Raw genomic sequence first — 15,558 nt, 5'->3', positions numbered from 1 at the left:
AATGTTTCAAGGGTATTTTGATCAATTTATTTCAAGTAAAAAAAGAATTGATATGTTTTGTAGATTCGCCTATTTTTTAAGAACACACGTATAAAATTTCAAGTGATTTGGATTTATAGAAAAAAAAATTAAAATTCAAACACTATCGAGCATCTGCGATCATCAAATCGGTCTAGATTCAATCTGGGGCATGGGCATTTACTGTAACAATATGCACATAGGCACACAGGATCTTTTCCCTCTACATATATATATATATATATATATATATATATATATATATATATATATATATATATATGTTGCAACCTTAAAATGTAGTATTAGATGCACCTAAAAAATTCATCCGAAAAGGGTGTTTTAATATTGAAAAATTGATCTCGATATCGATATGCATGAATATGAAAGAAAAAAAAGATTTTGAGTCTAAAAAATGATGCATCTTGCAATACATTATCTAGACCGTCCATTTTCAAGATTTTCATATATATATAGATATGCTTGATTTTAACTATTTTTTAAATTTAGAATTTTATAATTAGAAATGAAAATAGATTTTGGGATAATCTTAAGAATTTTTTCACCAAAATTACATGTTACGATAAAACTTTGAAATGCGCCTTGGATTGTTTAAGGTTGCAACCTTATAGAAACCGCACCTTTTATTTATATATATATATATATATATATATATATATATATAGAGAGAGAGAGAGAGAGAGAGAGAGAGAGAGTACATCGTGTGTTGGAAGGAGAGGAGAGGATTGTTTGGAAAAGTGTTTCAAAGCCCACAGGATTCTCATTACTGTCTTTTCAACTTCAGTACAACGGTTAGCACCAACATCACAAGACGCCCCAAAGATGGGCATTTAATAATAGATTGCATGAAAAGGTAAGAACATTAAAAGAGACTATGACTATCTACACATTTTCAGCGTTCATTTGAACTCTGCCGAAAAATCAACGGAGTAGATTACAACTACTAAGGGTCACCGTCACCACCACATCGACCCAATGTAACATCATCCTTCAAGGAAAGGGCCACCAAACGACTCATGATACACCTCCCACTTCAGACCCAACCTTGGGCATTTCCAAAGCACAAAGGCTTGTCGCCATAAATACTAGCTCCCCATTTTAACAATATGCATGTGCGCTTCACTTTTAACTTCCCTGTTGTATCTAATCCTTGTCTTCCTCTTGATCTCTAGTAACTGTGCTGGGTCCATCATCGAATCCACCACCTGGAGCAAGCTCATTCAAATCCAAGAACCGGCGTTTCCTTGAGTTACCGGCTTCTTGTGAGGTGGGGCTACGAATTGACTCATTTTCTTGGGTTTCTGATATGCTCTCTCTGGGTTTTAGAATGATGGGTTCATTAAAATTCTTGTTCTCATCCTCCTCGCTTCCCATAGAGTCATCCTCTAGAGGGGGGCGGTTATTATTGCTTCCATCATCAGAATGAATACTAGCAGACTTGTCAATCTTTCTCGACTCAGTTTCGGAGTCAGAAAGCTCATATTGTCTGTAATCAATGCGAGTTCGTGTGGCCCTTAAACTACGTCTCAGACCCGACTGTTGCTTCTGTATTTCACCAACAGATCTCAGTTTCATACCCCTGCGCCTTTTGGACCATGTTTGATCAGAGTTCCTAGAAAGCCTGTTGGATTTTATGTCAAGTTCTCCACTGCTACTTAAAGAATCAACGTCTTCTTCATCTTCTTCCTCTTCCTCTTCCTCATCAGCATTTTCTTCATCCCATTTGTATTCTTCGTCGCCTTCAGAACTGCTGCTCGAGGCTGCCCTTTTATGTTTTCGGGTGCGAAGGTACTCCTCATCATAGATTGCCTCCCCCACTATCTCTTCATCACTGTCAAAATCCGCCTCATTATCCGAGACAGCTTCTACAAACTCTCTCTCTGAATACCGTTGTGGCCGTCTCCTCTGCCGATTGCTGTAATTTCATAAAATTTAAACATTAATTTTTTCAGTGGTGGCAATTCAGATGGGGTACTGATTTGCCTCATTGGACAAGATTGTACCTGCGATCCAGGGGACCAAAGTTCTGTTCAACATCTGTATCTTCATCATCCGTTGACCTTGGGGACAAGGTATCGTTTGAAGCATTCTGTAGAGGGACATGTAAAGAACCCCCATTTACTTTACCGTTAGTTGAAGTTTCAGGCTTCCTGACCACTTCTTTCCTTGGAACAGGCTCAGGAGTAGGTTGCCCTTTCCTAAAACATTAACATGGCATCAAAACTTAGAGAAGAACACCAGCAGAAAATTAGACTTAGTATAATTGCACTCAATGCTATGAAGAGAAAATCCAACATGGAAATTTTCAAAAATGCCAAGGAGAATTCTTACTTGGTAATTTTGATTGCCTCATTGATGGACCGATCATAGTCATCTGCGATACCAGAAAGAGCCAAAAGATAAGCTAAGTTCAAAGTTCTATACTTCACAAGTTCTAACTAGCAAATCGCATTTAAATTAATTAATTATGAACTCATATAGAGGTAGGCTACCAGTAGGTTTTAAAAAAATTAAAAAATAAAAAAAAATTGGAAACTACAACGTACACACGCACGCATGCATGCACATGGGCATGCATATGAACACAAAAAAATACACAAACATGCGCACGTGTGCACACACAAAACACGACACACATACACAGACAGATGCAGACAGAGAGCGAGAGCGAGAGAGAGAGAGAGAGATTATCCATCAAACACTAGGACAGATATATATATATATATATATATATATATATATATATAGAGAGAGAGAGAGAGAGAGAGAGAGTTAAATTATCCATCAAGCACTAGGATAGGTAGCATCCACAATGCAGAAAAAGAAATGAGGAGTAGTACATTTAAAAGACATCCACTTAACTAGAGAGAAGAGAAATACAAAATCTTTTCTTTTTTTTTCCTTTTTTGGTAACTTGGATTTTATTAATGTAGAATCATGTAAATCTTATAACTCTGTGATAGAATCAGAGTTCCGGGGTCGCAAGATTGATCTAAAAACTGATACTGATGCAAGAACTCCGTCCTACGTACTCCCGATTTGGCACACAAAAATTACCTGTATAACTAAAGATCTATCACAAATTTCATTGAAATATTTGGTCATCCTCCATGGGACCTTTGAATCACCTTTTGCCTGAGCTATAACATTAGTTGAATCCCTTAGAAGATGATTGAATCCGACATGGTTTCAGGACACAATCTCCTGAGAGGAGGGAGATGGCATCTGCTCCATTGGAATCGACAACCCCAACAAAACTGCAGAATGCGATGAGAACTTCACCACTACGATCTTGAAACATCCATCCCACACCTGAAGGACCTGAGTTTCCTAAACAACTACCATCAATTCAACTGATGGTCCCTTTGGCCAGAGGTTCCAAGCACCTGATCTTCCATCTCATTGAGACTTGAGAATCTATGATATTGAGGAAATCTGAGAATGAGCAGCCCGAAAATTCTCTTTTGAAAAGTGCCCATGAGATACACGTAGACCCTGATCTTCTTTGTGCTTGAAGCACCTATAAACAAGTTCAATGGTCCTCTTCTTCCTTTTGATCCAAATGGAAGATGGCCATCATGGAAAGCCTCCACAATATTAGGGCTTCCCAAGGAATCTCTGGGGTGAACCATTCTCTGAAGGGAGCCTCAAAATTGCTCAGTGCAACCCATGTAAACTCAAATGATTTCTTGCTGCAATGCAATATGAGATGACTAACAATTTCTTGAACTTCCTGACACATGATGTATATGTCAGATACTGGCATGCTTTTGTGCTGAATGTGGTCAATGGCAAGGACTTCATCCACATGAAAAGTTTGTTAAAGTTCCATGCCCTCCTCACTGTTCTGGGGTGTAGTGCAGATTCCACCAACTAGCAATAAAATGACTTGACTGTGAATTTGCCCTTTCCATACAGACTCTGAATTATCACATCCTCCATGTTTCTAGGAGTTGCAGCTTCATAAGTAACTGCATGAACCCACAGAACTCTTCAGCCTTGCAGCCTCTGAGATTTCATCCAAGTCTGCGGCATTATGTTCCTTGAAGCTCTCAGTAACAGAGGATTCATTATGACAGAGTTGTGGAAAGGACTCTGCTACTGTACCAGGCCAACCCAAGATCTTTCCAAAACCTAATCCTATGCACATTTCCTATTTTGAACTGAATAAAACTGTAAATTTGATTTCTAGCAGAGTACATTTTTGCACATACCTGGGAGTTTGATTGCCATGGTCTGTTGTTCTAATGGTCATCCATTTTCCTGAGAATCATATTTCTGGTCTATGATGGTTGCCCACAAGTGCTGACCTCCTTGCTCATATCTTCATGGCCACCTTGTTTTAAGGAAATATTTCATTGTATTAATGAATATATAATTATACATCATCATCCAAGCCTTATCCCAATTATTTAGGGGGTCGACTACATGAATCTTGCTCCTCCATTCTTCCCTATCAAGGGCTAAAAATTAATATGTAAATGTACATATCACCAAAATGACTGACTCCACCATTGCTGGTTGATGAGAAAGGAGGATTGTGTTAGGTACGCAGCCAACAGAAAACTTTCCACATCCCCAACATAAATCATGATCAAACAGTATATGATAACATCATCAAAATGACTGCCCAAAAGTCAGGAGCTCCGTATAAACGTGCTAAACCATGGGAGAGAGTAGTCCCTCAGAAAACTGGAGTGGGAGAACAAAAATGGCAGCTCTCGAGAGGGGCTCCTACACATCTCCGTTCGATCAGAAAATCAGTCCACAGATAGATTCCATAGCTACTTTCCCAACAGTGCTATGATGAATTCCTCGATTTTCTTGATCCGCTGACCACCATAGCTTTTATTTGGCGCAACGAGTTCCATTTAACTAAATGAAATTCCTGCTGGTTTATCGAACCCTTACAAAGGAATTCTCACAACATTTGATAGATTTTGTGAAGCAACTTCATTGGCATATTGAATAAAGACATAACACCCTGGTACGTTGGCTTGATCAAAGTTATTCGACCGACAATTATTATGAAATACTTAGAAACTTTTCTACGATTGTAACCCATAGTGCCATTCATGGTTTTCCAATGCAAAGCCAGCCCCAACTACTTGTGTGGTAGTGATTCAGCTTTGCAACCCACTCTTTTTGGCAGGGTCCGATGGTCTGTAACATCTCTTGCTCCACCCTAACACCCTTTAAGATGGTTGTTGTCATATTAATTGGGAGGCCTCATGCCAATTCAAAGCATTTGCAAAAAATAACTACAATGCATCAACTTGCTGCTCTGATGGGTCACAGAAAATCAGGGCATCATCCGGGTATTGTAAGTTGGAGATTCTTGGGAATACACCACCTCTGTGATTTTTTTTTTTGAGAAATGTTGACTTTTGTATTGCTATAGGGAGATAGATTACAGTTTAGGTTTTGATCCAAGAGTACCCTCTAGATGGGACTCTTGGTAAAAAATAGGTCAACAGACCCTGTACCAAAAAATGGGCTTATAAGAATGCCCCCTTACAAAGTTTACAAGGAAGTTGCAAAAAAAAAAAAAAAAAGGCTTATAATACCACCTCTGTGAATTCTTGCATTACATTGCAGTATTGTATCATTTCCATCATTCGACTCAATGATGGTGAATAAGAATGGCGACAGAGGGTTCCGCTGTCCAATCCTCTACTTGAAAGGAAGAAGCCACAGGGAGTACAGAGAAGGAGGCCATGAATATCCAAGCAGGTATCTAGGCCCTCCATATTTCCCCAAAAACTCATCTTCTCTTCAATATTATCCAATATCTCCCATTGGACATGGTCATAAGCTTTCTCCAAATCAAGCTTACCAATCTGGCAGGTTTTTGTGGTATTGCATCAGGCATCTACATGTTCATTCACTATCATGGCCCATCCAAGATCTCTCTCCTCAACAAAGACGAATTGTGCAGAGGATATGACACTAAGGAGGACCTTATGAAGCCTTGAAGCAAGCACCTTGTCTACATGATATTGTAGGCACTGTTGACGAGGCTTATGGGCCAGAAATCCTTGCAATTTTCGGCCCCTTTAAATCTCAAAATCAAGGTGATATGGGTAGCATTCATCCCCTTCTGAATGATTGATTTGTTATGGGATCTATTAATCATAACCATCACGTCATCCCCAAATAGATCCCAGAACTCCTGCAAGAATCTTTCTAATTGAAAAGCAGCTTTCCTGATTTCTTTCTCATTGACTCCAGCCAATCCTTTTGGTTTTGAGACAATCCATTAAACCCCACTGTGGTTGGGATGAGAATAGCTTCCTAAAGAAGTGGATAATTGCTTCCTGTATCCCTTCTTTCTCATCATATTGTTTCCCATAGACTTTGATTCTTTAGATCAGGTTGTTGTGTCTATGAGGGCTGTTGGGCTGTTTTCTGAAAAACATCTTGTCCCCCCCCCCCCCCCCTTCAGCCACTTCACTCCAGCCCACTTCCAAAAGATCTTTCCCTTTAACAAGTTCACGGAATTCAGATTTTGCCTCAGATCTGCATGCCTTTCTTTGGTAACAAGATGTTATGTTTCTTTTATGTGATCCCAATTCTGTATTTCTCCTAATATCATGACCCTCTTGTTTATTGTATGTCCCAATACTTCACTATTCCATACAGATAATCTCTACTTGGAGTATAGCTTAAAACCAGCCATTGTGAAATCTAGTAAGATTGCCACCAACTGGAATGTCTTTCACCTCCCACCGCATTAATTTGAAAAAAAAAAGGTCTGGGTCCACCTAAAAAATTAGGTATATATCTAGGATACTTGGTACGTCTGGCTGACTGGGAATGATTTTCAAAGGGCATTTGGGCGGGGCTTCCCAGTCTGGGTATACAACTATTGGTCCAGTTTGGTTAGAATTGGATCTTCAGAATGGTTTGACCAAGTAAATAGGGCTCCATAAAGAGGCATGTTTAAAAAGCAGTCTGTTCCGCAAAAACTCTTCCATGGTGGACATGATCCTATCTCTGTTTTTCTTATAGCTTTGTAAAGGTACATTGGAATCAACCCTAATACACCATGGCAAGGCCAAAGTTCATATAGGATCCAGTTCCTTAAAAAATTCTTCTCTTTGATTGAGCTTGTTTAGTCCGCAAACTGCACTCTAGATCCATTTGAAGCCTGATGCCATCTCTCCAAAACTAACCGGAATGGAGAAATGCCCCTTTATGTCTGTTCTTTATCAAGGTAGTTTGTATTCCATACAACCCACATGCCACCTGACACACCAGATGAGGGCAAGGCCACCCACTGAGCAAGTTTTCTTTCCGATATCCCTTGAATCTAGGTTTAGGAAGGTTCATCATTCCCATTTCCACAATAGGAGAAAATCAGAATCTATCCCACAACATGGTGATGACCATCCTCTTTCTTCGCAAAAAAGATGCAAATGCAGAGTCGCATCAAGAGATATGGACAAACAAGCAGAGCGAGGACCCCAGGGTAGACAAGTTGTTGCATGGAAGCATACAAAAGGATGTATGGCTACAGTGAAAAACTCACTTTACCAAATCGCTCTACTAGGAACAAAGGCAAAATACATTCTTGTACCTAAAAGTGGCAACTATCATATAAGCGGGGCTGACATGTAGATATTGGCCCCACAACCAAGACAAATTTATCTGGGCATGGCCTAGAAATTCTCACTAATCACAACTTATACACCATCTGAACATACCTAGTATTTCTATAGGGGATTCATTATAGCTTGTCAATAGTATTTACACATGCACAATCCCCAAATCCACTATCCCATAGTAAATGTCAAATTCCACCTCATCTGATCTTGTAAGAGAAATTTAAATATAAACAGGATATTATTTAAGTGTGAGATCTATCCAATCATGATTGGTATGTTCCTGCCAAGCGATAAGGAACCATTCAACTGCTACCCTTGGGAAGACTCGCATTTAAAAATGAGCATATAAGGGTAGTATCATTTCACATAACCGGCAAGCCATGTTGAATATCACCCATAAAACTATCAAGGTAATATTTTTCCTTTTTTTTTTGGATAATTAACTATCAGGCAATATAACTGTATGATCAGACAAAGTAAAATTTGGGTCAATGTCCAACAAATATGCCTTCCTAGGTAGTTCAACCAGCCACACAACTCAGGCAGCTGCGCTCTGTCTTACACAGAAGTATGCCCCTATGAAATGATAATCCAGTTCTTTTTAAAATCTATCCAAAATAATAAATGGAAGCCTTTGAAACCTTCTAGTGAGGATGACAAGACAACTAGGAAGTGGAACAAGAATCTGTACAACGAGAGTAAAAAAAGAGTAATACGTTGAATCCTTGAGTAACTGATTAGTTGCTGTTGACAGGATCAAGACAAGAATTGGACGACTTATATCATAGCAGGGTATGTTGTCCCATGTTCATCCCTAGCATGTCCTCTGTAATTCTTTACTCGCCAAATCTCATACTTTCTAGAAATGATCATTCTATTTTTGGAGTAATTTCATTTAAAAAAAGTTAAGTAACCTTGCTCATTCTAATGAACATTTTACCTACAGTTTAGGGGGTTCCCTGTATCTCTTCTCTCTCAGAATCATCTTCTATCGCCCTAGGCATCCCCTAAAGTTGTTCTTGAAACAGGCAATGGATAGCACAAACCTTCTCACTCCTATCTGGTCCTTATTAAGTCGTTTTTAACATTCAGAATACTCTGCACACTTCAAGTCCCAGACTAGCCATGCACTTGACTATTTATATAATTGTATTTGCATAGATTATGGACATTGACTGGAGGTTTCACGCATGTTGTGATGGATAATTTCTCATTGGCAATGCCAATGAGGAATTCATAATGGATGACTCATCATAAATCGTTGCTTATAGGTCCAGGCTGGACACGGACCCGACCCAACTGTTACGTCCATATTTCTAGACACGTACCAGACAACCAGAGTACTAAAATTGGACCTTTTTTTTTTGGGGGTAATTCAGTGAGGATGACAAGCCCCTACCCGTTTTTTGAAATCGTTAGTGGTTTTTTAATACGTTAGGTGAGAATGGAAGCCTAGACTTTAGCTGAGGCACAAGTGGTGCTACCATCACGACCCCAACCCCATTCTTACTAAAACTGGGCTTGAACCAGGCAGGTTGACCCAACCCAATTAACAGCCCTATTTGTGATGTCATATATAATCACAGGCTCACTCACAACTTACAATTTCACTCACAGAGCAACATATTCACACATAAAATGATTAAAACTGTAACATCCCCAACGGCTTCACCCATTCCAGCATGAAATCCGTGATAATCTATAATGCTTGGATGTATATATAAAACGAATTTTTTTCACTTTTATATGCAACATATTCGCTTTTAAAAAAGTAAATGAATATAGAACATATATTTTAAAAAAAAATAAACTTTTCATGGTACCAGCCGCCTAAACCTCCATGTGACCAGCAAGGAACCTGATGGACAAAGCACCTAGGGCCCTCACCTTCCCCTAACTGCCAATGTGTCATTTGACACTTTCTAATTCACTGCTCTTGATATAGACAAAGAAGTCAGGATTACATGAAATCGATTCCCAGTGAATCGAACATTCTCAGGTAACATGCAAATCTTTGCTATGAGATAATGTTGATCTGGTCAATGCATTTAAGAATGGCATAAATCTTCACTACAGGAACTAGTGAAATATAGTGAACATCAAGCTCATTTCCACCTATTTATGCTTTTTCAAGTGAGTTGATAAAGAATTAGCATATAATTATTTTTCAGCTAGTCTGTAATGGGGAAGGACACGATTTTTATGCGGACAAGCCCCCACCATCCAACTTAGTTGGACGGTGCTGATTGCAAGATAATCTTGCAGTCATCATCGTCCAACTAAGTTTTACAGTGGGAGGCTTGTGTGGGCATGGGGACATGCGCGCGTGAACCAATTAACCATTGAATAATATTCACTAAGTGATTATGAAGTGTCAAAGTAAGGAATCGTGATAAACTTTGTAAAGGAAATGAAGGTTTCTGAAGTAAAATTCTCTGCCTGGAGCAAAATTTGACGTTAAATACCTGTTCACAATGATTATAGACTTCTCCCTAATTGTAACTGTTCACACTTGCCTACAAGGGGAGGGGGAGCCTATTACCACATTCCAGAATTGCACAACTTTTCAACATTATGTAAACCCCAAAGTGAATTTGGCAATTCCAATTGAACTGTCCAAATAAGAGATTCTAAATTTACCAAAAGGCCTCAAATTGAGAAATAATTGAAATAACGAATAGACCCACCCAAAGAACCTCAGAATAAAGTTCACAAAAACACCCATATGCCTAACTTTTTATAGTAGAAAAGTATGTACCATGTCCCCTTAATAGAAGCTTATTTAATGATATATATCTGCCAAAATCTTGCCACATCCATTCAGAAGCTCCAAAGAGACTGGTCTTCCAAAGGCTTCGCTATGATATGGAGCAGTGAATGCAATATAGGCCCGTTCTGCTCAGAACCGGCCGGTTAGATAGGAAGCTGCCACTGGCGGTTCCAGTTTTGACCGCTTTGGGTGATCCGGCCGCGTATTCTAATAAAAAAATACTTTATAAGATCCTAAAAAATAAGGGATTTGTTTGTAATACGTTTTTAATTTTTTTTTATCATTTTGGCAAAGATTGGAAAGTGTTTTGGCCATGAATACTTATGTTTACATTTCCCCATCTTTTTTGAGCAATTCAAAAATACGCCTAGGCACAAATCGATTTTCTAAAATCCATTTTTTTCACTAATTTTTTACTTCATTTGGATGTGCTTTGTTTAATCATGCTTTAAATATGCTTTTCATATTTTTTTAGATTTTTTTGTATTCTTTTTTTTTATTAAACACTTTTTTTAGTGGCCGTGACTTGCCCGGTTAGGCTGATCTAACTGGCCAGTTTACCAGTAACTCAGAACCAGCCCTTGGCCAATTTCCTAGGCATGTTCGATTTTTCAAACACTGATATGGAGTTTCCCATCAAGACAATACTTCAAGCAGAGCTGGACAAAACTATTCTGAGTTAGTATTCAGATTGATGCACCTTGAGGGTGTTGTTGCAAAGCATGCATAACTAAAAAACAAAGAAGTTATCAAGCATGTCTCCATTTTCTCAGAGAATTCACTGAAGGACCATGATGACTTCATTGTGATCTAAAGCATAGGAAATAAGAGATCTTGCCCACATAACCCAATCAAGGCAAGAATATTACAATTCTGCAACAGCTTATCAATTGCTCAAGGACTGATTTTAATTCACTGACTTTCTTCGGTAGCGAAGGGGAAATTTCTGATAAAACGTTCCATGGATCCACAGAACACCCCTTGGTTTTCCTATATGAATAGCAGCTAATCTTAGCAAGGATTCCAAGACCCAATATCATTTTCCATTTGAGGGTAATGTTGGAGAGAAAATTGAATGTTATAAATCATGCTAAGATTTGGTAGTTTACTTCAATTCCTATCCATGTCACACGCATGCGCGCGTGCGCTCACACACACAATGTTACAGACACAGACGCACACACACACACGCGCACGCACACACACACACACAGAGACAGGCATAAGAATTGCCAGAGCCAAAACAGGTAAAGTTAAACAAACATAAACACATATACATATATGTGTGTGTGTAATTTTTATATATATGAACAATTAGATTGTTGAAAGAATGATATCATTGACCAGCCCTTACATTTGGGACATAATAAAGGCTCCGACTATATACTTCAAGGTTTGAAACCAACATATCCAAAAGGAAAAAGATAACAGAAGCCCATGGACTTATATAGTAGTGTAAGTCCATGGTACTAGATGGGCTTGTAGCAACCCAAATCTGCACACCTGCTCATCTCATTCCACAAATCAAAGCCTAAAAACAAAAAAAATTGAAATCGCACACTAATAAGTAGTCCAAAATGAATCCGCCTTTAATAGTAAATACAGGTCATCCATTTCATGAAAAATGGATTGCAGTTTCTAAGAACTCAAAATGCTTTTTTTTTTATTTGGAAACAGATCATTTTTTATATCGAAGATGTTGTGCAAACTTTCATTCCAAAAAATCCCTCTACCTATGTGTTTTGCCAATGAGCTTATATTGTAGTGTAGGCCCTTTGGCTTATAGATCTTCAGCCTATTTAAAATGCAAAAGCATAGTAGTACGAAGAGGAAATAAGAATTAGAAAATACCCACCCCGACACAGCCACCAAGAATAATCATGAAGAAGTCCCAATTGCAAGCTGGTATGATGCTTTGGTGTTTTTCTTGTTTGGCTGTGTATACAAACATAATATCTTGTACAGATGAAGTTTCACCACTGTAAGCAGCTTTTAGGTGCTGAAATGGAGGTATAGTTCATAGTAGAAGGAAATTGGCACTTAGACTAGATTAAAATGGCAGTTTTAAAAGCAGATATAGAAGAAGTTAATGCAGAAAGGCTTAAATGGTATAAGGGAGAAGAACAAGAAGCCCACATGCCAACAAGAGACCAAGAATTAGCCAATGGAGGAAAAGGAGACTTCGTCAAAGAAGGGGACAATGGGGAAGGCGTACAGGTTGACAGTAGGAAAAGCGGTGACAGCTTACTTGACCTCAAAAAAATATCCAGCCATCGGTCAAAAGGAAAGTATCTAGAAGGTTTCTACTTTAAAATGGTGGATGAGGAAAATGCACAACCAGATGACAAAGGAATCAAAATCCAACTAGCAGATTTTCTTTTGCTCAAAATTTTTTGGGTCCGTTTCAGAGTTCTTTTGAAAAAACCTAGAATTTTTTAAAATATTCTATTTGTTCTTAATATGATGCCAGATTTAGTTAGGATTTTTGCTCTAGAGATTAATAGGCACAATTTCGATCATTTGTCTCATTAATTTTCTTGCTGATTCGGACAGGTTTCCTTCCAATTACCATGCAATTTTTCTTTTTTCGACATTATTTTTCTCAATTTCCTTGAAAAAAGCTTGGTCTGTTTCAATTTAGGGCATTCTAATGCCAATGTTGGCTAGATCAGGCATTTTTTGCATCAAAATATGAACTTTTTACAAATATGTGATTTTACTCTCAGAAACTGAAGTAAAAACCAAATTTATATGCAATTTTGAATTTTGTTCGATGTAATAGTGTTCCCTAAATCATTTGATAATTTTTAATAAATTTTCATGAATTTTAAGAAAATTTTGGCTGGATTTTCATATTTAAAAATTTTTGCGATGATTTAGGCATGTAATTGAATTGCTATATATGTATTTACCTTTTTGTGGGGGTTATTCGCAAGTTCACCATGTCGAGCCAAAAACAATGCTCCCGACGAGCCATCTTGTTGCTCATTCAGGTTCTAAATTGTTTGTTTTGAGCCATGTACTTGTATTTCTGATATTTGTCTAATCTTATGGATGTCCTTATTGTTGTTTGCTACCTTTTACTGAAAACGAATGTCTGGCACTCAGATTGGAAACACACCATCAGAATTTAGGAGTCTTCATTAGTAGCTTCAAAATATGTATACAAGTAATACATATTTTTTTCAAAAGACACCATAACCCAATTTTTTAAAAATCTCCGATGTATACATTTTTTTTTTTTTATGGGGGGGGGGGAGGGTGGGTTTTCTATACGACCAAATCCTGTCAAAACCAGTCTGGAGAGCAGGTCCCACCAATCCAAACAGGTTTTCTAAGGTGACGCATCCAGCCGGCGGTCCAGATTTTAAACAATGATTCCACCTAGCCAATTAAGTGGAGGAAAAAGATCAATGTTTGGTATAGATTGCTACTGATGTCAGTACTTAAAGGCAGTTATTCTTGTTGATCACTCCTACATGGCAGCCAGACCCTATGTGAGTTATTTGTAACCTCAAGGACACCCTTCACTGACAAGTCAAGGCTAAGGAGGTGTTTTGGATAAGGAGAGACCACCTTGCTGTTAATATTGCAAGACTCAAAGGACTTTAATCATGAAAACTCAAAGAGAAAAGAGAACAAGGGAGCTTTTGCCTAGTGAGAGCAACTAATGTAAGAGAAAATGATTTTGGAAAAGGTGCATAAGTTGCAAAAATAGACATAAGGTAGAGAAGATATTTCTTTTGATATGGAGATGAGAAGAACCCGAAGTGTAAAGGCATCCCTCATATTTGAGGTTCTATAGATGGAGCCACAAATCAAATCATGGAACCTGATCTAAAGAAATAAATAGCAAGCCACATCACCCTTCTCACTCTCCAAGGAGCACATAAAACTGTAAAAGACCTGACTTATATGGAAAGCAAAAACAGAAAGGCTCTACGAATAAAAAAAAGGAGATCAAAATTTTGGAGGCTTGCCTTTCTGCCTCCCCTTTCTACACTCAATTACCCACCCTCAGGGAGGCAGTTCAACTCCGTCCATCTGATTTTCCACTTCTTACTCCAGAGGTCCCCACAATGAAACAGATTGGCAGGCTAAACAGAAGGCTAACTCGAACCACAAGGATTGGTATCAACACTGTTGGCATTTAACACCCAGGTTTGACCATGCTTTCACTTCCATATCTATCATTTTTCATTTTTTTTTAACTTATTTTTAACCACTCATTTTATACGTCTCTGCAACTTTACTCAGAAGGAAAACTTCAAGTCTAAATTATTTCATGAAATAAGTAACTATACAGAAAGGTTATAACAAATCAGAAATGCTCCAGTTTCGAAATGCATTTATGGGGTTTTAGGCAACATGGACACAATGTAGATGCAGACATGCATATAGAAACACCAACAACGCATACGGCATGACCAAAATGTGACGTGAACAGTTTCTTGTTTGAAACATCATGTTCTAGAGAAATATGCTGGAGTTGCTTTTAGTGGCATTTTGGACCTTAAAGAGACCACAATTTCCATGTAAGTTTGAACTTTCAATCAGGGTACCATAGGAAATCAGTGTTTTACAGATTTAGCTGTCTTTGGCAAGTCATAATTGGGTTTCATATTTAATCTGCATACTTTCTGGACAAGTAATAACTCTTATATTCTTTTAGCTTTTGCTTTATTAGCAAGCTAGATTTAAAGAAAATGAGGATATCCTACTATACAAATGTACGGAGGTTCCATTTCTAGCACAAACTTATGAGCTTCATGATTCAGATACGTCGGCTGTTTTAGGCAAGTCATAGTTGTGTTTCATACTTATCCCATGTACTTTCTAGACAAGTAATAACGATAATATTTTTTAATTTGTTGCTCTATTAGCAAGCTACTTGTAAAGAAAACAAGGATCCCTAGCCATACAAGTGTGCAAACACTTCCTTCCCAAACACAGATTTTCGAACGTCATGTTTCACACATGTTAAGAATATGTAATATTTAAGGAAACTGTTCAACGCAGTTTACATTCAAGGGTATGGGCCTTTCTATCCCCCTGCTTACTAAGAAAGTACCACAAAAATTCCCGTAACTTATAAAAAAGAAAATAAAAAATGACACATTAGTGCCCCATTTGGGCAAACCA

The 15,558-nt window shown here is 38.1% G+C and overlaps 1 protein-coding gene across 3 annotated transcripts in view; it reads right to left on the bottom strand.

The window, feature by feature from the left end:
* Window positions 1-779: 779 nt before the first annotated feature.
* The window catches only part of LOC18432590 (DDT domain superfamily), a 31,270-nt gene continuing 16,491 nt past the window's right edge, over window positions 780-15,558 (bottom strand). For 2 of the 3 annotated variants that reach the window (XM_020666272.2, XM_006842693.4), the window contains exons 10-12: window positions 2,371-2,413; window positions 2,043-2,237; window positions 780-1,954 (exon numbers count right to left, since the gene is read on the bottom strand). In XM_020666272.2, coding sequence (XP_020521931.1) covers window positions 1,183-1,954; window positions 2,043-2,237; window positions 2,371-2,413 — 1,010 coding nt within the window. In that variant the 3' untranslated portion in view covers window positions 780-1,182. Of the gene's footprint in view, window positions 1,955-2,042; window positions 2,238-2,370; window positions 2,414-8,062; window positions 11,407-15,558 lie in introns of those variants that run through there. The other variant, XM_088863472.1, reaches the window with a different exon arrangement.

This window comes from Amborella trichopoda, chromosome 3 (genome assembly GCF_054954075.1).
Source record: "Amborella trichopoda isolate Santa Cruz 75 chromosome 3, AtrichopodaSantaCruz75HAP2 v2.0, whole genome shotgun sequence".
Taxonomy (NCBI): Eukaryota; Viridiplantae; Streptophyta; class Magnoliopsida; order Amborellales; family Amborellaceae; genus Amborella; species Amborella trichopoda.
This window is presented reverse-complemented; position numbering and strand designations above follow the sequence as displayed.